Source organism: Peromyscus maniculatus, chromosome 12 (genome assembly GCF_049852395.1).
Source record: "Peromyscus maniculatus bairdii isolate BWxNUB_F1_BW_parent chromosome 12, HU_Pman_BW_mat_3.1, whole genome shotgun sequence".
Lineage (NCBI taxonomy): Eukaryota > Metazoa > Chordata > Mammalia > Rodentia > Cricetidae > Peromyscus > Peromyscus maniculatus.
In genome coordinates, this window is record NC_134863.1 from 52,775,377 (window position 1) to 52,793,520 (window position 18,144).

General features: G+C 40.4%; 1 protein-coding gene across 3 annotated transcripts in view; it reads right to left on the reverse strand.

The window, feature by feature from the left end:
* The window catches only part of Arl13b (ARF like GTPase 13B), a 60,242-nt gene that overhangs the window by 37,254 nt on the left and 4,844 nt on the right, over positions 1-18,144 (reverse strand). For 2 of the 3 annotated variants that reach the window (XM_076549084.1, XM_006981614.4), the window contains exons 2-3: positions 7,014-7,084; positions 705-954 (exon numbers count right to left, since the gene is read on the reverse strand). In XM_076549084.1, the coding sequence (XP_076405199.1) occupies positions 705-954; positions 7,014-7,084 (321 nt within the window). The remainder of the gene's footprint in view (positions 1-704; positions 955-7,013; positions 7,085-18,144) is intronic. The other variant, XM_076549085.1, reaches the window with a different exon arrangement.

The following is an 18,144-nucleotide window of genomic DNA, read 5'->3' on the forward strand; positions in this document are numbered from 1 at the left end:
CTAGACAGAAAACAAAACCCAAAAGGAAGCCAGTAAGAAAGGACAATGACAAAATATAAATTATTAAGAGAGGAAGCTAGATGGCACAACTCACGATGCTGAGGCAGGAGAATCAAGAGCTCAAGTTCAACCAAGGCTACATGGCAAAATCTTGTTTGGAAAAAGGGCTGAGGTTGCAGCTCAGTGGTTGCAAACACTCAGAGCATTTGCCTAGCATGCCTAAGTCATATCTGCAGGGGAGGGGGGATGAAAGCACTCAGAGCATTTGCCTAGCATGCCTAAGCCATATCTGCAGGGGAGGGGGGATGAAAGCACTCAGAGCATTTGCCTAGCATGCCTAAGCCATATCTGCAGTGGGGGTGTAGGGAGGGATGACAGCGCTCAGAGCATTTGCCTAGTATGCCTAAGTGATATCTGCGGTGGGGGGAGGGGGATGAAAGATATCCTAAAACTGCATTCAAAATGCAAAATTTAATACAAAGCAGACCATCAAATAAAACGAGAGTTCATACTTGATTTTTCAAGGCATTCAATTAGTAAGCTTGCTCATAACACAGGCTACATTCTTTAATCCCTACCAAAAGTAATATGACATTATAACTGACAGGTAATTGTACACATTTAATATACTAATAGATGATCACCTTGGTAACTTAAAATTCTGTTAAAAGACGAGCATCTCTTGTTAATGCTCCATTACTTACACCAGTATAGGCTTTCCTGATATCCTCGGATGTCTCAGCACTTCTGACATCGTCTCTTTTGTTTCTTCCATTCTTTCTTCATCACTGGAATCCACAACAAATATTACCCCATAGGACTCAGCATAATAATTCTTCCAAATTCCCCGAATTCTTTTGCCACCTCCCAAGTCAAAGATGGTAACTTCAAACTTTCCTTGTCTAAGGTCAATTTTAGAAAAGCCAACAGTGGGAGCTACGTCTTCAGGATGCTCTGTTTGAAATGATATAAAAAAAAGAGGACTCTTTAGACTTTAATAACAGTAATTTATCTCTACAACATAAATCATATCAAAGGTAGCATTCATATATCATTACACTTGCTGATGCAATAGACATTACCATCAAAAACACTTGTGTGAGAGACGGGTTAATAATGTAAATTCCCAACTAGTATTTTCACTATCCACAGATAGGAATTTGTGTTTGAGTTATTTGTTTGTATTGGTTTTTGTTTTTCGAGACAGGGTCTCTCTGTGCAGCACCAGCTGTTCTGGAACTCACTCTGTAGACCAGGCTGGCCTTGAACTCAGAGATCTGCCTGCCTCCTGAGTGCTGAGATTTAAGGCATTCGCATTACACCTCCACTTGGCTGTTAATTTTACTTAATTACTCTAATCTTAGCAAATAACATGAAATGGGCACTTAATAATTAAATGTTGAATGAATGAATGAGTTCTTGTGTTAAGGCTAATTTACTCTTCAATCAATTTTAATCTTTCAACACCATGCCACTCAAGGGCTCTATTATAAATTCTGTGGAAGAATAAGGAAAGTCAGGAATATTAAGAAAATAAAATAAAAGAAATTTGAAGAATCAAAAATAGAAAAAACTGAAAAGAATAAGGCAATTCTTTTCCAATCAGATAAACTAAAATTACAGCTACAATTGGAATACAGAGATGTTTAAGGGCATCCTGCAAAGAGAGCTCAAATTCAGAACTTCTGTAGAAATGTTTCTCATATGTTCCAATAAATTTATAATTGGGATTGGAGTGAGAAGAGGAATTTTATATCTGAAGACACCAAGTATAGGGGGCACATTACCATACCTGCCAAGGAGAGCAATGATAGATAATAAGAGGTTTAAAAGGATGCCAGAGAGACACAGAAGTCTTACTCCAGGAGATGGGCTTAGGCGAAGGCTGGGGAGCAGGAGGACCCTAAGAGTGAGAAATCAAACAGGTACCAAGGGCTAAACATTGACACTGGATCAAATTCTTAACAGGTTTTATTTGGTTTGGTTTTGCTTTGGAGACGAGGTCACTTCTGTAGCCTAGGCTGATCCCCAACTTGTGATTCTCCTGCTTCAGTTTCCCCAGCGCCTGGATGACAAGTATGCACTGCCATGCCTGGCGAAGCCTTCTGCAAATACAGGTGGAAGCCAGACTGAACAGGGTCCTGAAAACAGGAAATGGGTCCCTGACATATCAGTTATACCATTCGGTGCTTAAAGTAGCGCTCTGTGGACTGAAAATGAGTGACAGGCTATTTCCCAGAGAGCTAAAAAAATTAAAACAAGAGACAGACGAGAGAGCTTATTAAACATTAATTACTTTATAGATTCAGTGGGTAAAACTTTAGTGTCATATCTGCCTCTTCCGTTCTCTCCTTATCACTAGAATATACTATCAATCTTTCTCCACAGGACTTTGCTTAGAGCTGTATGGTTCAAGACTAGAAAGATGCCACAAAAGGCTTTTAATTTTTTATGTGATATTAAAAGATTAAAATTCAGTTCCTCAGTTGTACCAGTTATATCTCCAGTTCTTGGAAATAAAATGTGGTTAGTAGTCCACCCTATTACATGACTCAGTTTAAACTATTCCTATCACTCAGAAATTTCTGTTAAATGACATTGGTTGTTTATAGTAACTGGTTCCTACATTTAACAAAGCGTTCACTGTGATAAATCTGTGAGGCGTGTTCAAGGATTATTATAGCTGAGAAGCAGGCTTGCAAAGTACCACACTGCCTCTCAGGAAGTATCCGAGAGCAGCCTCTGCCCTGCCTGAGACACTTAGCAGAGCCATTAAAAGCCACTTTTCTGCTGCTAATTTCTCCATTACTAAAAAGACAAAAGGGTAAAGCTGAACCTGACAAAGTAGCCTGACTTTTCAGAAACAGGATCTCAAACAGGGAGCTTGCTCAGGGCTGGGGAGGTAGCTCCACTGGTAGAGTGTCTGCCTGGGAGCTGGAGTTAGATCCATGGCACTCCATAAATCAGGCACAGTGGTGTTTGACAATAATATCAGCATTTAGGAGGTGGAGGCAGGAAAATTAAGACTCGACTAAGAAAAATAATAACAATGAGGCAAATTACAGCCCGAAAAAGGTTGTTGTCTTTGAGTATGAACTGAAAGATACCCCCAGGAAATTAACAATGGAAACAAATTCACTACGCTGGAGCATGGGCAAGGGCAAATTAGAGCAAATGCTAATTTGATGAAAGAACGTTACTAGAGACCAGGGTTCAAAGATAAATAGGTTATTGTTGTCATCCTCAAAGAACATTGCAAAATATAAAAATCAGGGGGCTGGAGAGATGGCTCAGTGGTTAAGAGCACTGTCTGCTCTTCCAGGAGCAGGGTTTGATACCCAGCATGCACAAGGCAGTCCCAGCTGTCTGGAACTTCAGTTCTAGGAGGTTCAAGGCCTTCTTCTGGCCTCTGGAGGTACCAGGCACACAGCAGACATTTAGGGAAACAAAACATACATACAAATAATAAAATAATTGTTAAAATTATAGAGATCAAATATTGAGGAAATGACACCAAATGTGTATCTTCTGTGAAAAGGCTGAGATGGTGTTATGAAGGGAATTCAAAAAGATGAAGGGAAGGAGTGAAGTGGTCAAGAGAGGAGAGTAAGAATCAAGTCTTAGAAGTGTCACAATTACAAGAGAGGGTAGGAAGCATTATTCTAAGCGAGAGAACAATGTACGCGGAGATAAAGTGGTTGGAACATTCCTAGTAAACCAGCTAGCATTAGGAAACATCTGGGCTGGGGGAATAAAAAGCTCAGTGGTGGAGCGCTTGCCTAGCATGTATGAGTGTGAGTTTCAATGCACAGCACGGGGACTGGGGAGGAGGAGAAGGAAAAGGAGGGGGAGGGTGGAGGATTGGGGGGGGGAGCTGTTTTCAAGGTTATTTAGCATAGTAGCACATACCTGTAATCCTAGCATCAAAGAAGGTGAGGCAGGAGGATCATGAGCTTCAGGCCAGCCCTATGTAAAATAACAAAGCAAAAACAAAAAAACTCAAAATATTTTCAATGTTAGATAGCAAGTAGGGGAGCCAGGACCGTAATCCGAGCTCTGCGGACTTAAAAAGCCTTTACTATGAAATCAGATTTTCAGGCTGGGCAGTGGTGGCGCACGTCTTTAATCCCAGCACTCGGGAGGCAGAGGCAGCCAGATTTCTGTGAGTTTGAGGCCAGCCTGGTCTACAGAGCGAGATCCAGGACAGGGACCAAAACTACACCAAGAAACCCTGTTTCGAAAAAAAAAACAAAAAACAAACAAACAAAAAAAAAAAAAAAAAGAAAAGAAAGAAAGAAAAAAGAAAAAAAAATCAGATTTTCAGGACAAAAGCCAGGGCCTGGAACGCCCTGAGCCTCTGACCCCTATTCAGGATCTGTGCTTCACAACAATACAAATGTGCAAATTCAGTTTCTCCTCATGAATCCTTTTCTGGTGATTCCGTGCCACTCTCTACCAACTCCACCCTCTATCACTACATCCTACCTTCCATACCTTCCATACCTTCCATACCAACAGGTGGAACCATGTCTGCGTACCCTGAGTGCTTAGCACACAGTACATTCCACCTTTCCCTGTAATCATTTACTGGTGACCTTTTAGAGGTAAGTTAATTGACACAGAGATACACAGCCCTCAATCTTAAGACTTACAGTAATGCATATGTAAAGACACAATAAATCTAAGATAAAATACAAATACATAATAAATAAGTATTGATTAGGTGTCTCTTATGTGCTAAGTTATATGCAGGATACAACAAAACAATTATTAATCAGATTCCTGATCCATAGAGCTCTTGGCCTATTCTTGAAATATACATATATGTTGTGTGTGTGTGTGTGTGTGTGTGTGTGTGTGTGTGACTATAATACAGTGAAGATATGTTAATAATAAACAAAACAAGAGATAATTCACAGAAAAAACTAACTTTCTACCCAAAATGATACAGTTTCCTATTAAGAAACAGTATTGGATAGAAATTCCTAGGAATTTATGTTTACAAAAGACATTGATTCCCAATCTCAGAGGTAGCGACTGGCCATTAGAGGAGGGTCTAGACTAATCAGTGGTGGTCTATTAAATATCTAACAACTTATTTGGAAGTAGAGGGAGAAGGCTAACGTGTACTACATGCCCATTTTCAGAGTGTAATTACTCCCACTATGACAGATTGCAACTAAGTCTAGGTACTCGTAAGATACCCACGAAGAGATTTGGGGGGAAACAGAGAGCACTGGCTCTTGCTAGAGAGTGACTCAATATAGAGAAGCAGTAGTGGGGTCCAGAACATCAATGGCACATGAAGTAAAGTGGCGCATCAGTTTCTGGTTCATGGTCCTAAAGGAGAGAAGCATGGCCTCCTCCTCTTCTCTCTTACCACTCCCATGCAGCTCAAATGCATGCTGCAGAGAGATATCTTAGGCCATGTAGAAGAAAGAACAGTAGGGACAGCAAAGTGAACAGGGCAAAGGGCTGACTCCCTATCATCAGGAAGTGCCATCCTAGTCCTAGACTACTTTTGCATGGCCAGAGGGAAATAAATCAATCTTGTTGAAACACTGTGACTTCGGAGCCCAATTAACACAATCGTTCTGATAGTCAGGGAAATGAACAGCCCAGTGAAAAAAGTAACAGTCATGACAGGGATGACACTTTTAGAAGAAGCTACTATGACAGCTGAAAGACACTGGGGTCTGGATTTGAGCAATAACAATATAGTTAAAGAGAAGGCACACATGCCGGGTGGTGGTGGCGCACACCTTCAATTCCAGTACTTGGGAGGCAGAGGCAGGTGGATCTCTGTGAGTTCGAGGCTAGCCTGCTCTCCAAAGCGAGTTCCAGGAAAGGCACAAAACTACACAGAGAAACCTTGTCTCGAAAAACCAAAAAGAGAGAGAGAGAGAGAGAGAGAGAGAGAGAGAGGGAGGGAGAGAGGGAGGGAGGGAGGGAGGGAGGGAGGGAGGGAGGGAGGGAGGGAGAGAAGGAACACAGATCTCAAACAAAACAAACTTGCTGGAGAATTTTTCTCCGGGTCCCGCCAAGCTCCAGCAATCTGACAGCCCACTTATAAAATAAACACACAGACGCTTATATTATTTAAACTGTTTGGCCTAATGGCTCAGGCTTCTTGTTAACTGTTCTTATATCTTAAATTAACAGATTTCTATTAATTTATACTTTGCCACGTGGCTCGTGGCTTACTAGTACCTGACATTTTCCTTGTCCTGGCAGCGGCTGGCAGTGTCTCGCTCCACCTTCCTGTTCTCTCAATTCTCCTCTCTGTTAGTCCCACCTATACTTCCTGCCGGGCTACTAGCCAATCAGTTTTATTTATCAATAAACTTATCAATCATCCACAGCAACAAATAAAACACCTAGTGAAAGGGGAATGAGCCGAGAGTAAGAGCAGAACCAGAACTAAGGAGAAAAGCATGTGACATGGAAAGGAAGTTTTTATGAAGGCTTGGCTGCATGGCAGGGGTGTGTGTGTGTGTAATCTCATCACTTGGGAGGAACGTTACATAGAGAAACCCTGACATGAAAAACAAGAAGATGGAGGAGGGAGAGAAAGAAGAAGGGTGCTGTCTACTATTCTCAAGAAACACGCTTTAACCCATTGGAACACCAAAATGAATAAAACTACCCTTAGGGGATTAACAGCCTGGAGTTTATGAAAGAGGAGACTACATGACGAAAATGAGTCTTTGTGGATTATTTGTGTAATCTTAGCAATTGAGAGGCTAAGGAAGAGGACTTCTAGTTCAAGGCCAGCTTGGGTTACTCCCCTGTCTGCCACCGACCAATGATGTCAAGATGTCAAGGAGATTATACCTGTTCAAACCTGAAACATGGTAGGAGGGGACATCAGGAAGCCAGAGCCTACTCATAGCCTAGGTATATTAACAACACAAAGTAGCTATCTCTGTCCAATTAACAGGTAATGAAGCAATTAACATAAGCAAATGACTCGGAAAAATTAAGAGGTTAGCAAGCAAATCTTTTCCACTTACCTCCTTGGATTCCCTTTGCGGTGGCTGTTTTACCAGCGTTATCAAGGCCCACCATCACAAGGGTCACCTTTCTTAAAAATAATAAAAAAATGAAAATCACTCAGGATGGAGGGGAGGATACAAGCAAATTTATCCATTCAAGCAACATTTAAGGAGTATATACTATATACCAGACAAGCTTCTAGATGCTAGGAACTACACTGATGAATAAAATACTGATTTAACAGCAGAACTTATGAAAATTCGATATTATCATCCTATTGTCCTCTAAGTAAAAATTATAAAATATAGACATAAGCAATAAGGAAAAAATAAGGGAAAGAATGAAAAGAAAATTAGATACATAATGCCTAACCCTGAGCTACTGGTCATTATTAAGGACTTAACTATCTAGTCAGTCAAACCAGGAATTACAGCAGATTTACCTGTCTTACAAAGCACACACAGAATTCTTTGCTAGGTGTTAGTCTCATCTCTACACTTAGATAGGCAGCACCATGTCAATAAAAATATCAAATACAACATAATGACATGAGTACTAGCTGAAGAAGTAACATATATAGAAAGAAGCTTTCAATTGTTATAAAACATAAAATATTTGTTACTCCATAGAGTAAAAACAATAACAAAAGTCTAGTTGAGCTTCACAGGTGAAGAAATACAGGGCCAGAAAGTTAAATAATTTGTCAAAGGCTGCACAATGAATCAGTTAGCATGTCATAACCAGCACCTAATACTAACTTCTAGGAATTCATAAACCCAGAGAAGGTACATACTAGTCCTATTAGCCTGGTGATTCAGTACCCTAGTAAAGCTCATCCTTGGCCAGGGTGATCTCTGCACAATGTAAAGGGTGGGACAGCTTATCATCATTGTGGATCTAGGGATGAAACTGTTCAGGGAACACAGAACTACAGCACAGCATGGCTGCCATTCTAAGACCACCAGGTAGAACGTAAGTGAGACAGATCAGAGGACAGAACTCTGGGGGGAACAGAAGCTAAGCATTATTAACGTTGTTAAATGCTAGAAAACACAAATGTTTCTGGCAATGTCAGTTTTAAGTTTTAACTATGTATGCATACAGAATATATAACATATATACACACTTCAGACAACCTGCACTGGGCTTAGAAGGCATTCCAGGCAAGCCAAGCCTCTGTTACTTTAGATGGCCCTGAAGCTATTCTTCCTAAAACACAGGAGTGGAGGTGGTACCTCCTCAGTAACTCTGCAAGAAGCCAGTGACTGATGCAATGTGGGACTTGTGACTTCTACAAGGTCTGTGCTGGGCTGGGCTGTGATTGGTGCAAATACAAACCTTCACCTGTACCCCACACTCATGCTACTACATCCTGCTCCTCACTATATAATCAGACTATTTGGTATCTGAGTCTGTTGGTAGGGCCCAATCAAAAGCTTCGGTCAAATGGTGTTTTCTTTGATCAAAAGCACAGCTTACAACATGCAGAGAAGGCAGCAGGGGCGCCAGCAGCAGCACCTCTACAGCAGTGGAAAAGACAGTACCAAGAGCAGTAGGGGCGGAGGATGGCGGAGACAAAGAGGACGCGGAAACAAAGATGGGGGCCATGGGCCTTCATTTCCAGAAGACTTTTAGGAACCTGCCAAGGCCTAAGAGTTGAAGTTACCTGGAGACGAATTTCTAAATGGTCTCATTAAATAAAAAACACGGAGCCAAATATAGGGGTGAAAACCTTAGAGATGAGGGAAATAGGGAAAGCCACCAGCCAATCTCACCTCACCAACTCTGCGGCTTCCAAATGTGAGTTACTTCCTGTCTACTCATGTTTATATGCCTTTTCTGTTCTGTTCTCTCATTAGCACCCTTATAGCCCAGCCACATCCCTTCCTCTTCCTACACAGCTCTGTCACTTTCTGTCTGTTTGTACAGACCACCAGACCTCTATGGTTGGTACTGGGATTAAAGGCGTGTGTCACCACGCTTGGCTCTGTTCCCTAGAGTGGCCTTGAACACACAGAGATCCTGCCTGCTAAGTGACAGGATTAAGGGCTTGTGCTACCACTGCCTGACTTCATTTACTTAAAATGGCTTGCTATTTCTTCTGATTTCCAGGCAACCTTTATTAACATACAAATAAAATATCACCACAGTTACCAATGCTCAAAAGCTGTAACACCAACCACTACAAAGTCCACAGGAGGGCCACTGGGTAGGAGGTGTAAGTCCTGGGACACAGGTTTGGGAACTCTAACTAGTAGGCACTGACAGCTACTACTGCCACCTGCTGCTCAGAATTAAGGATTACACTAGCTGCTGATGCACCACTGCCCAGGGCAATACCCTGAGATCTCAGCAACCAGGCCTGTTAGTTTCTGGCCTCTGGAGCCTGAAGTCCAAATCCCCTAGTTGTCAGGACTTAGAGCTATAAGCCTTTGAATCTATTAACCCAACTCACGTGCATTTGACACGTAAAGGCCCAGGTCAACCAACCTACAGCCACCTGCTCGGCACTCCGAGGAGGCCAAGAGAAACCCAGGCGTCACTTGTGTTAGTTAATGTAGGTATATTCATTTCTCACTGGCAATGAGCCTAAAGAATGCTTGAACACAGAATCAAGATGGTAGTCAAGGGTGTTCTTTAAATTCTAGGCATGACTCTCATGGATCTGCACATTTATTTCTTCTCCCCCCTCTCTCAAATTCGAAATGTATTCAGAATCCACACACACAAAAAAAAAAAGAAAGAAAGAAAGAAAGAAAGAAAAAGAAAAAGAAAAGAAAAGAAATAAAGAAAAGACATATGTGAAGGTGTCGGACATTCCAGGAACAGGTCACAGGTTAGGAAGAAAAACTCAGTCTCTCAAAAGCCAAACTGGTCAAATATAGAATAATCAGTGATATGATTCTATACATTAGTCATCTGTGTTGAAGTATTTAAGATAAACTTGTTTATCAACTATCACCATAACAAAACATTTTCTGGCAAGAAAGAAAATAAAAAGAAGCAAATAGGTATAAATTATGTAGTATGCTAGAGCACTGTTAAGTACTGTGGGGAAAAAGAATAAAATGGATGAAGAGAAAAAGAACTGAGAGGAGAAGATGGAGCAGTTTCACATAAAGTGATCAAGGCAGGCTTTATGCAGAAGGAAAGATACAAGCAAGGCCTTGAAAAACTTAGTTACTCATCCTGGCAAGAGACCTCAGCTGGTGGTGACAGACAGTAGATAAGGAAGCTGTGGGAAGGCTACAGTGTAAAATCACACAGAGAAAAGTACAGAATGAAAGGACAAGACATCAGACATTCATCGAACTCAGATTCCATAGGTAAGGATGCTGACTTTTACATGACTAAACTGAATTTGTTCTGCATGTTAGTTTCCCTTGTTACCCAAGAATCTTGGTCCTTTTAAAGTGTTTCAGACCACCATGGCAAATAAATGAAAATCAAAGTTACATTTGACTCAGCAAATAAGAAGGAACCTCAGACCCTGTCCCCAATCAGCCACTGAGGAGGCCAGAAGAATGTCAAGGAGATCCATAACAGATGATGAAAATGTAGAGATGAGGTCGTATGTAACGTAAGTTCTTTCTGTGCATATGAAATTATACAAGCATTGTTAACTGTGAATAGTATGAATTTACTTCCTAAGAAAGCTGGGAGGCAAATGGTATACACACATACTTACAGCCCAAATGCTCACACATATAAAATAAGAAAATAAGTCCACATTTTCATACTGTTTCTATCACATTCTAAATAACATGGATTCAATATAAGGAACAAATAAGCCCTGAGAAATCTCAGCCCTCATAAACTACAGAGTCTAGCAAAGAAACCAGAATATTGGAAGATAATTTCAGGAATGTAAGATAATTATTGTAAAAGGGAAACCCTCTTCACAGCAGGATCGTGAATAGAGCTAGAAACAGAGCCTGCTCTAGAAGTTTAAGACTGTCTTACAAATGAAGACCACTGAGGCAGCAGTTTCTAAGAACATGGAATTCTTTATACACCTCTTCAGGGAACCACCCCTGTTTCCCACAGCTCGGGGTTTGAAGAAAGCCTTTAGCTGGTGGAATTATTTAAGGAGGCTCTGGAAAGTTAGGAGGTGGGGCCCAACTGGAGGAAGCAAGCTTCTAGGGTGGGTCTTTGAGGGTATACTATCCCTGGCCATTTCCTGAGAGAGAGGGTGTGTGTGTGTGTGCGTGCGCGCACGTGCATGTGTGTAAGATTTTTTAATTAAGTAATTAATTAATTTTCCTTGAGTGTTTTTGTCTGTATGCATGTATGTATATCACGTGCATGCCTGGTGCCCTTAGAGGCCAGAAGAGGTTGCCAGGTTCCTTGGAAGTGGAGCTACATATGGTTATGAGCTGTCACATGAATGTGGGGCCTGAACCCTAGTCTCCTCTGTAAGTGCAACAAGTGCATTTAAATGCTCAGCCATGTCACCAGACACCTGATTTTTTTTCTTTTCTTCCTACTACATGGGTATGTGAAGATCTATCCGTCCTTCACCACAAACCCTTATAGTCAGTCATTCTTGGGACCATGACACTGTGTAGAAGGCGTCTGAAATCATAAGCCAAACTAAAGAATGTCCCTCTAAGTCATTTTGTAAGGTGTTTGACGACAGCTATGGAAAAGTGACTACTAGCTTCACTAATAAACTTTTCAATTAATGCAAGTGAGATAACCCCCATGGGCAGGTCCAGAAGTCCATCTCACAGGTGAGTCTAGATTGTGTCAAGTAGACAATTAGACTAACCATCACACCAATGAACAGCATTCACTTGGGGGAGGGGATGCTGGGAATGGAACATGGGGCCTTACAGATGCTGGCCAAGTACTACCACTGAGCTATATTCAGTGTTGTATAAGACCCCTTTGCTTAGTCTGGCTGGCTGACTCTCTCTCTCTTTTATTCAGCATTTGATTTCATTATTAAAATTTCATCTTTTAAGTTATAAAGGGTCAAATGAGTAAATTGGCAAGGAGATAAAATCTGTGATTTAGAGTACATTACTTGGAATACCTTAAGAGCATAATTAATATTAGCATTCAGAGGATTACAAAAAGGTAGATGAACATTTAAGCCATCATAGTACCACAGAATGTTAATATTTACGTTTTAGTCATTGTCCCTGGAGGAGCATTTTTGGGTAGAAATCATATCGGGGCAGTTTTGTACCCTTAACAGCCAATGTTTTTATTGCACTCTTGTCTAAACAAATGAGAAAATGATTGATCTTATGGCCTGTGCCAGTTTTTCTGGACTCTTTAGACCCAAGGGTACTACTGTATGCCGCCTTTTCCTGTTTGAAGGGCTGCGCACTTGATCAGCCATCAGAAGGCTAAAAGACAATCTTTCCTTTCACTGCTGTCCTACAGCACCACAGCCAAACTGTCCCTGGTGACAATCTACCATATTTTTCAAAGCTATACTAACATTCACTTTTTAATGTGTAAAGTGGGCTGCACATCTTTATTACCCTAAAAGGCTGCATAGAAAGAGTTTTACATAGGTGTTAACTTTTAAACCCACTTGGTTCTGAAAGTATAAATTACCAAACATTGCTGTTAATTCATGCTGTGATTTTTTTATTCACACTAACACTTTATTTATTCACCATGCCATTAATTACCTCAAATATTTAGTCATGGACGCCTCTTTTAAAGTACGTGGTATAATCTTAGAAATTACGGGCATACTCTTAAGTAAAAGTAGAAAATCATAGAGGATTATTCTGTGCCAGTCCCAGTATTATATTTTTAAAATGAGGTGTAGGGTGTGTGTGTGTGTGTGTGTGTGTGTGTGTGTGTGTGTGTCCATGCTCGGTAGCTCTGTGGTGCTATAAGATCTAGGCACATTTAAACTACTAACAGGCAACATAATATGGCTCAAGGCACTGAGATAAACAGGTACCAACCTGTTACAGAGTTCTAAACTATATGACAACAGACACATTACTGCTCACAATTTCATCAATAAAATACAATGCTAATAGTGTGTGCATGACAGTGGCATACAGGAGGTGCTCAATCTGAAGTCATTCTCATGACAACCCAATGTGCAAGCCAGGGAGCCCACATCTGGGCCCAGGTTCTGAAAGAGTGGCCAGTTCCTTGGGCACATGTTGACAGGGTGCTTGCTCTCATGGCTGAAGTCTGAAACTGAAAGAGAGATCTTGACCAGGCATCTGTGTCTTATTAGTAACAATTTAATCCATCGCAACATAGGAAACAGCCCAAGAAATGTACAAGACACAGGCCAGGAGACAAGGAAGATGAGAACACTTTCAACTTAATTGGAGGGATGTGGGGAGGCAGTGAAAAAGATGGCAATTGTGTGAACAGTTTCTAGAGGAGTGAAGAAAGGAACAGCATCAAATGCTGTGAAATCTCATCGACTTGTCCCTCTCAGTGGGTCACCAGGGGCAGTCATACACACCTGTAATGCCAGCATAGAGAGACTAAGGCGGGAGGATTTTACTGTGGCCAGCCTCGGGTACTTGTGAGAACTTATCTCAATTAAAGACAGAAGGAAAAGAGGTATTCTGGTGCTCACTACCTCAAATTAAGTGCCTCTGGACTGATGCTCCCCCTCTTCTCAGCCCTGCAATAACTAAGACTTTGATGTAAAGGGCACGTCTTCAGAGTTCAAAGACAGTTCTCTCTATCATTTATCTCCACGCTGTGCCTAGAGCAAGGGAGGTACAAGAGACTCAAGGCTTCAGTACTAATAAGAAGTTAGTCCGCTGTAGTTTCCAAGGGAAGTTTAAAGACAATGGCTTATCAGAACAACAGGCACTACTGTATTTTGGAACAGCCTGAAGCACTTTTATCCTAATATCTGTATAATTTTTATAAATGCATACCAAATCAGGTATACAGGGGCAAGGGCTCCTTTTCACAAATATAACCAGGAATTTTTTTTTTTCTCTTCCTTTGCCCAGCACACTCACAACTTAGTTCCTGCATCTAAAAGAAAGGTGATATGTTGTTGATAAAGCCCAACTCTGTGGCTGGGCTTTAATCCCAGCACTTGGAAGGCAGAGGAAGGTGAATCTCTGAGTTTGAGGCCAGCCAAATAGCAAGTTCCAGTCCAGCAAAAGCTACATAGTAAAATGTTGTCTCAACACCCTATCCTGCTCTCTAGGAAGCAAAAAACCCTATGTTTATTTAAAAAGAAAAAAAAAATCTACAAATAGCATTTTCTGCTTAAAAATACAGAATCAAGTTCAAGCTTAGAGGCTTCTTCCTTGCCATCCTCAGCAGACAATGGCCAAGACATTCTTTGCTCCACACGGTCACCTCAAGCAGCTCTTCATCGTCTCCTCAGCTAGAACATGTTCTCTTCAGCTGTGAAGCACCAGGGCCAACGGTGCCAGGTCATTAATTCACAACCCTTACTTTCTGATTTCCCTCTTACTGAGGCAACACCATGTGACGCTAATGCAAATAATTTTAACTTAAGAGAGTATTACATTGCATTTAATTCACATAAATCTTCATCAATATGAGAATGTAAGTCAAATTGTTTATCTCATGTCCAAATAGCTAAAATTTTCTCAAAAAAGCATTCATGCTCATGGACTAGAGGTAATAATGAGCAGAAATATTTTGAAACTAAGTAATTCTTAGGAATTAGGAAATGAAAGGAAGTGATTGAGATATCAATGTTCTGATTATATATTTGTTCAGCTATTTGCCTCAGGGTGAAGGCTTCTGTAGTCCAGGTACTAATATTTGATGTTACTCAGTTAATGTAGTGGCTAATATACTCCAAAATTGAGTGTATTAAGATATTCTATTTCAGGGTTCATTTCTAAGCAACACACACACACACACACACACACACACACACACACACACACACACACCAGAAATTATACTAGAGGGACTGGAGAGATAACTTGATACTTAAGAGCACATACTATTTTTCTAGAGGACCCAGGTTTGATTGCAAACACCCACATCAAGTAGCTCACCACCACCTATAACGAGCTCAAGATGTTTCTGGCCTCAGACACTAACACTCACATGCACATATACACACGCAGGCTCCCACACAGACATACACACATATGTAAAATTAAAACTAATAAAAATGAAAAGAAAAAAGGCACACAGGAAAGTTTCAACTTAAAAACAAAACTACTTATCTTTTGCCAACTTTGGTCAGTGAACCTTATGGTAGGGAGCAATAGTTAATGCATATCTTAATCATATCCAGTGCTACCCACATGAGTGTGGGCACTGACTGGACTAGGTGGAAGAAGAAAGAGAAGGAGGAAACAGAAGGGAGGAAGAGATGAAGATGGAAGGGACACATGTGGGAATGGCGGGGACAACTTGGAAATGGACTGATTAAGATCTATTGTGTGAAATTATCAAAGAATAAATAGCTCTGTCAACATAGAAGGATAATACTTAAACTGAAATAATTATATAAAAGTTATTTCTAATGTTAAAAATAGTATGCATATCAAAGATAAAATAGTTTACTCAAGAAACCTAAGGGCAAAGTTTGACATACAGAAACTAACTACATTAGTGAAAATACTTCAAAATTCATAAAGCAAGTTCTAAATTTGAGCATAAATATATATATGTCTCTCCAGTAATTTTTAACTCTAATATCCCACTATTTTTATTAAGCATATACAAGAAGTAGACAGATTAAAAAGAACGTCAGACACTCCAGTTTAGCATACAGCACACTAGATAATCCTTGCTAATCTGTATGGAAAGCTTAATTAGGAAATTAAGAACTCAGCAGCTTCTATAAATGGTCTAGATTTATTTACATTCATTTAGACAAAAAAAAAAATGTGGTGGTAGGGATATATTCCCTCCATGAAAGACAATCACACCATGAAAAGCACATCATAATCAGTTTCATGGGACATTCCACTGGTGTACAGAAGCAATAAGATGCATTCTGCATGCTACCTGAAGCTCTTCTTTCTGGATGGGTTAGTTAGCAGTAAACACTTGAAATAAAGCTTTGACCGATGGAGATGCTAAAATCATGATAGGGGAGAAATTATTGTAAATAGCAAGGACCTGTGGGGGAAGTGATGGGAGATGAGCAGGATGCAGGACACTTAAGGATGAGAAACCTATGTCTTTGGGATTAAAACTAACTGTGATACTAAAGGATAATATATGAGAATCTTGAGTAGCTAACACAGATACTCCTATTTTCTTATTTAAAATAACAGTTGTTTGTTATTTTACATAATGTTTGTTTTCAAGATACTATCAGCTAAATTAGTCTTACTTTTCTGATTTTAAGTGGGCCCTTCTTGACATCGGAATCACAGAAGGCATATGTATATAAATGTCTTTAGACACTAATAAAATCGCAAGCCTCTCTTCTGAATTCGCCTGTCTCTTTCCTGCCCTGAGGAGCAGCAGTCTAAGGTTGTAAAGTGTGGAATCTGAAAACACAAAATGAAGGCGGAGATACCATACCTTTCTTCCACTTTTATTTACCCAGGGTGTCTGCAAACCCAAATAGAGTCAGTGCGTTGAAGGAAAAGCAACCTCTGAGTCCTCATTGAAAGGTAACACATTATGTGAGAGCACATGCAGAGTAAACTCCCTTACATTTAAGATACAAAAGGAGAAAGAAGAGGGAGGCTTGGGTCTCACAATTTCCTTTGAGGTCACATCCCTAGTGACCTAACCTTCCACTAGGCTTCATCTCTAGAACTGGACTACCTGCCAATCCCACTATGGGGCATTCAATCAAACCACAGCATGTGACTAACTGTGCTCTAAAATTACTAGAAAGTTCTACAGTGGAGCCCTAACTTCTTTACTCTGTGTCCCACTAGTACAATGAAAGTATCCTCCTCCTCTGCCATGCCTGGGTGTGACCACATGAATCACATCATGGATTTCCTCAGCATATCCATGCTGTATATGCAATCCATCTATTAGTTATCAGGCAACCCTGTCAGTTACCTGACTGGTTTTGCTCAAGTCACCCTCATTATACTTAATAGAAGCACCCAAATGGTAGGGCATCCATACTGGTCGTATTATTACAGTACATTGCTGCAATTGGTCTTCTTTATTATTAGTTATAATTGTTAAGGTTAAGGTTAAGGTATTACTGTGCCAAATTCACAAGTTAAAGCTTACCATTGGTGTGTATGTATGTATTATAGTATACTATATCACACACACACACACACACACACACACACACACACACACACACATATTATACAGGGTTGGCATTACTCAGTTTCTGGCATCACTAGGGATCTCTCTGAAAATGCCCCTTACAAACATGTGAGAACTAGTCTATTAAAAGGGAGCCCAGCAGGACCTAGCGACATAGGAGAACAAAACTTAACCTAGTACTCAGGTTACTCTTTGGTAAGAGGAAGACAAAATAAATCCGCTAACATAAAATACAGGTAAAACAACAGGAACTTGTGACATGCAAAGGAGACAGGGCACTAACACAACTGTGGGTGTGCTGAAACTAAGAATTCTGTAGAAGACCAATCTCCCTGTACCAGGAATACGTCCACTGTGTAGCTGAGATGCTATCATAACATCTGATCGGTTGTATAGTGAGAACATGTCACAGAAAAGAAGAAAACCTTAAGGAAAACTGAGAAGACAGATGAAGGAAAGCAAACTGGTGATGTAAGACAAAGGAAGCAGGCAGGAGGAAAAGGAAAAAATGCTGAGAATTCAAAGTGGACGTAAACATCTAAATTTGCTAGGAGCCTCAGCATCAAAGGGAAGAGTAAAAAAGAATCATGCATGCAGTTATGGTGGAGCAACTGGTTTAAGAACACTTATATACACAATGGAGTACTACTCAGCAGAGAAAAACAATGAAAGCAGGCAATGGATGGAACTAGAAAAAATGATCCTGAGTGAGGTAACCCAAACCCAGAAAGACAGTCATGGTATATACTCACTCATAAGTGGATTATAGATATAAAATAAAGAACAATCAGACCACAACCCATAGAACCATGGAGACTATATATATAGCATGGAGGTCTCTAGGATGACTGTGGCTTATAATAAATTTCGGTTTTACTCAATTATTGAAAAAAAAATAGCCAAATGAATGGAAACACATGAACTATGAACCAAAGGCTGAGGGGG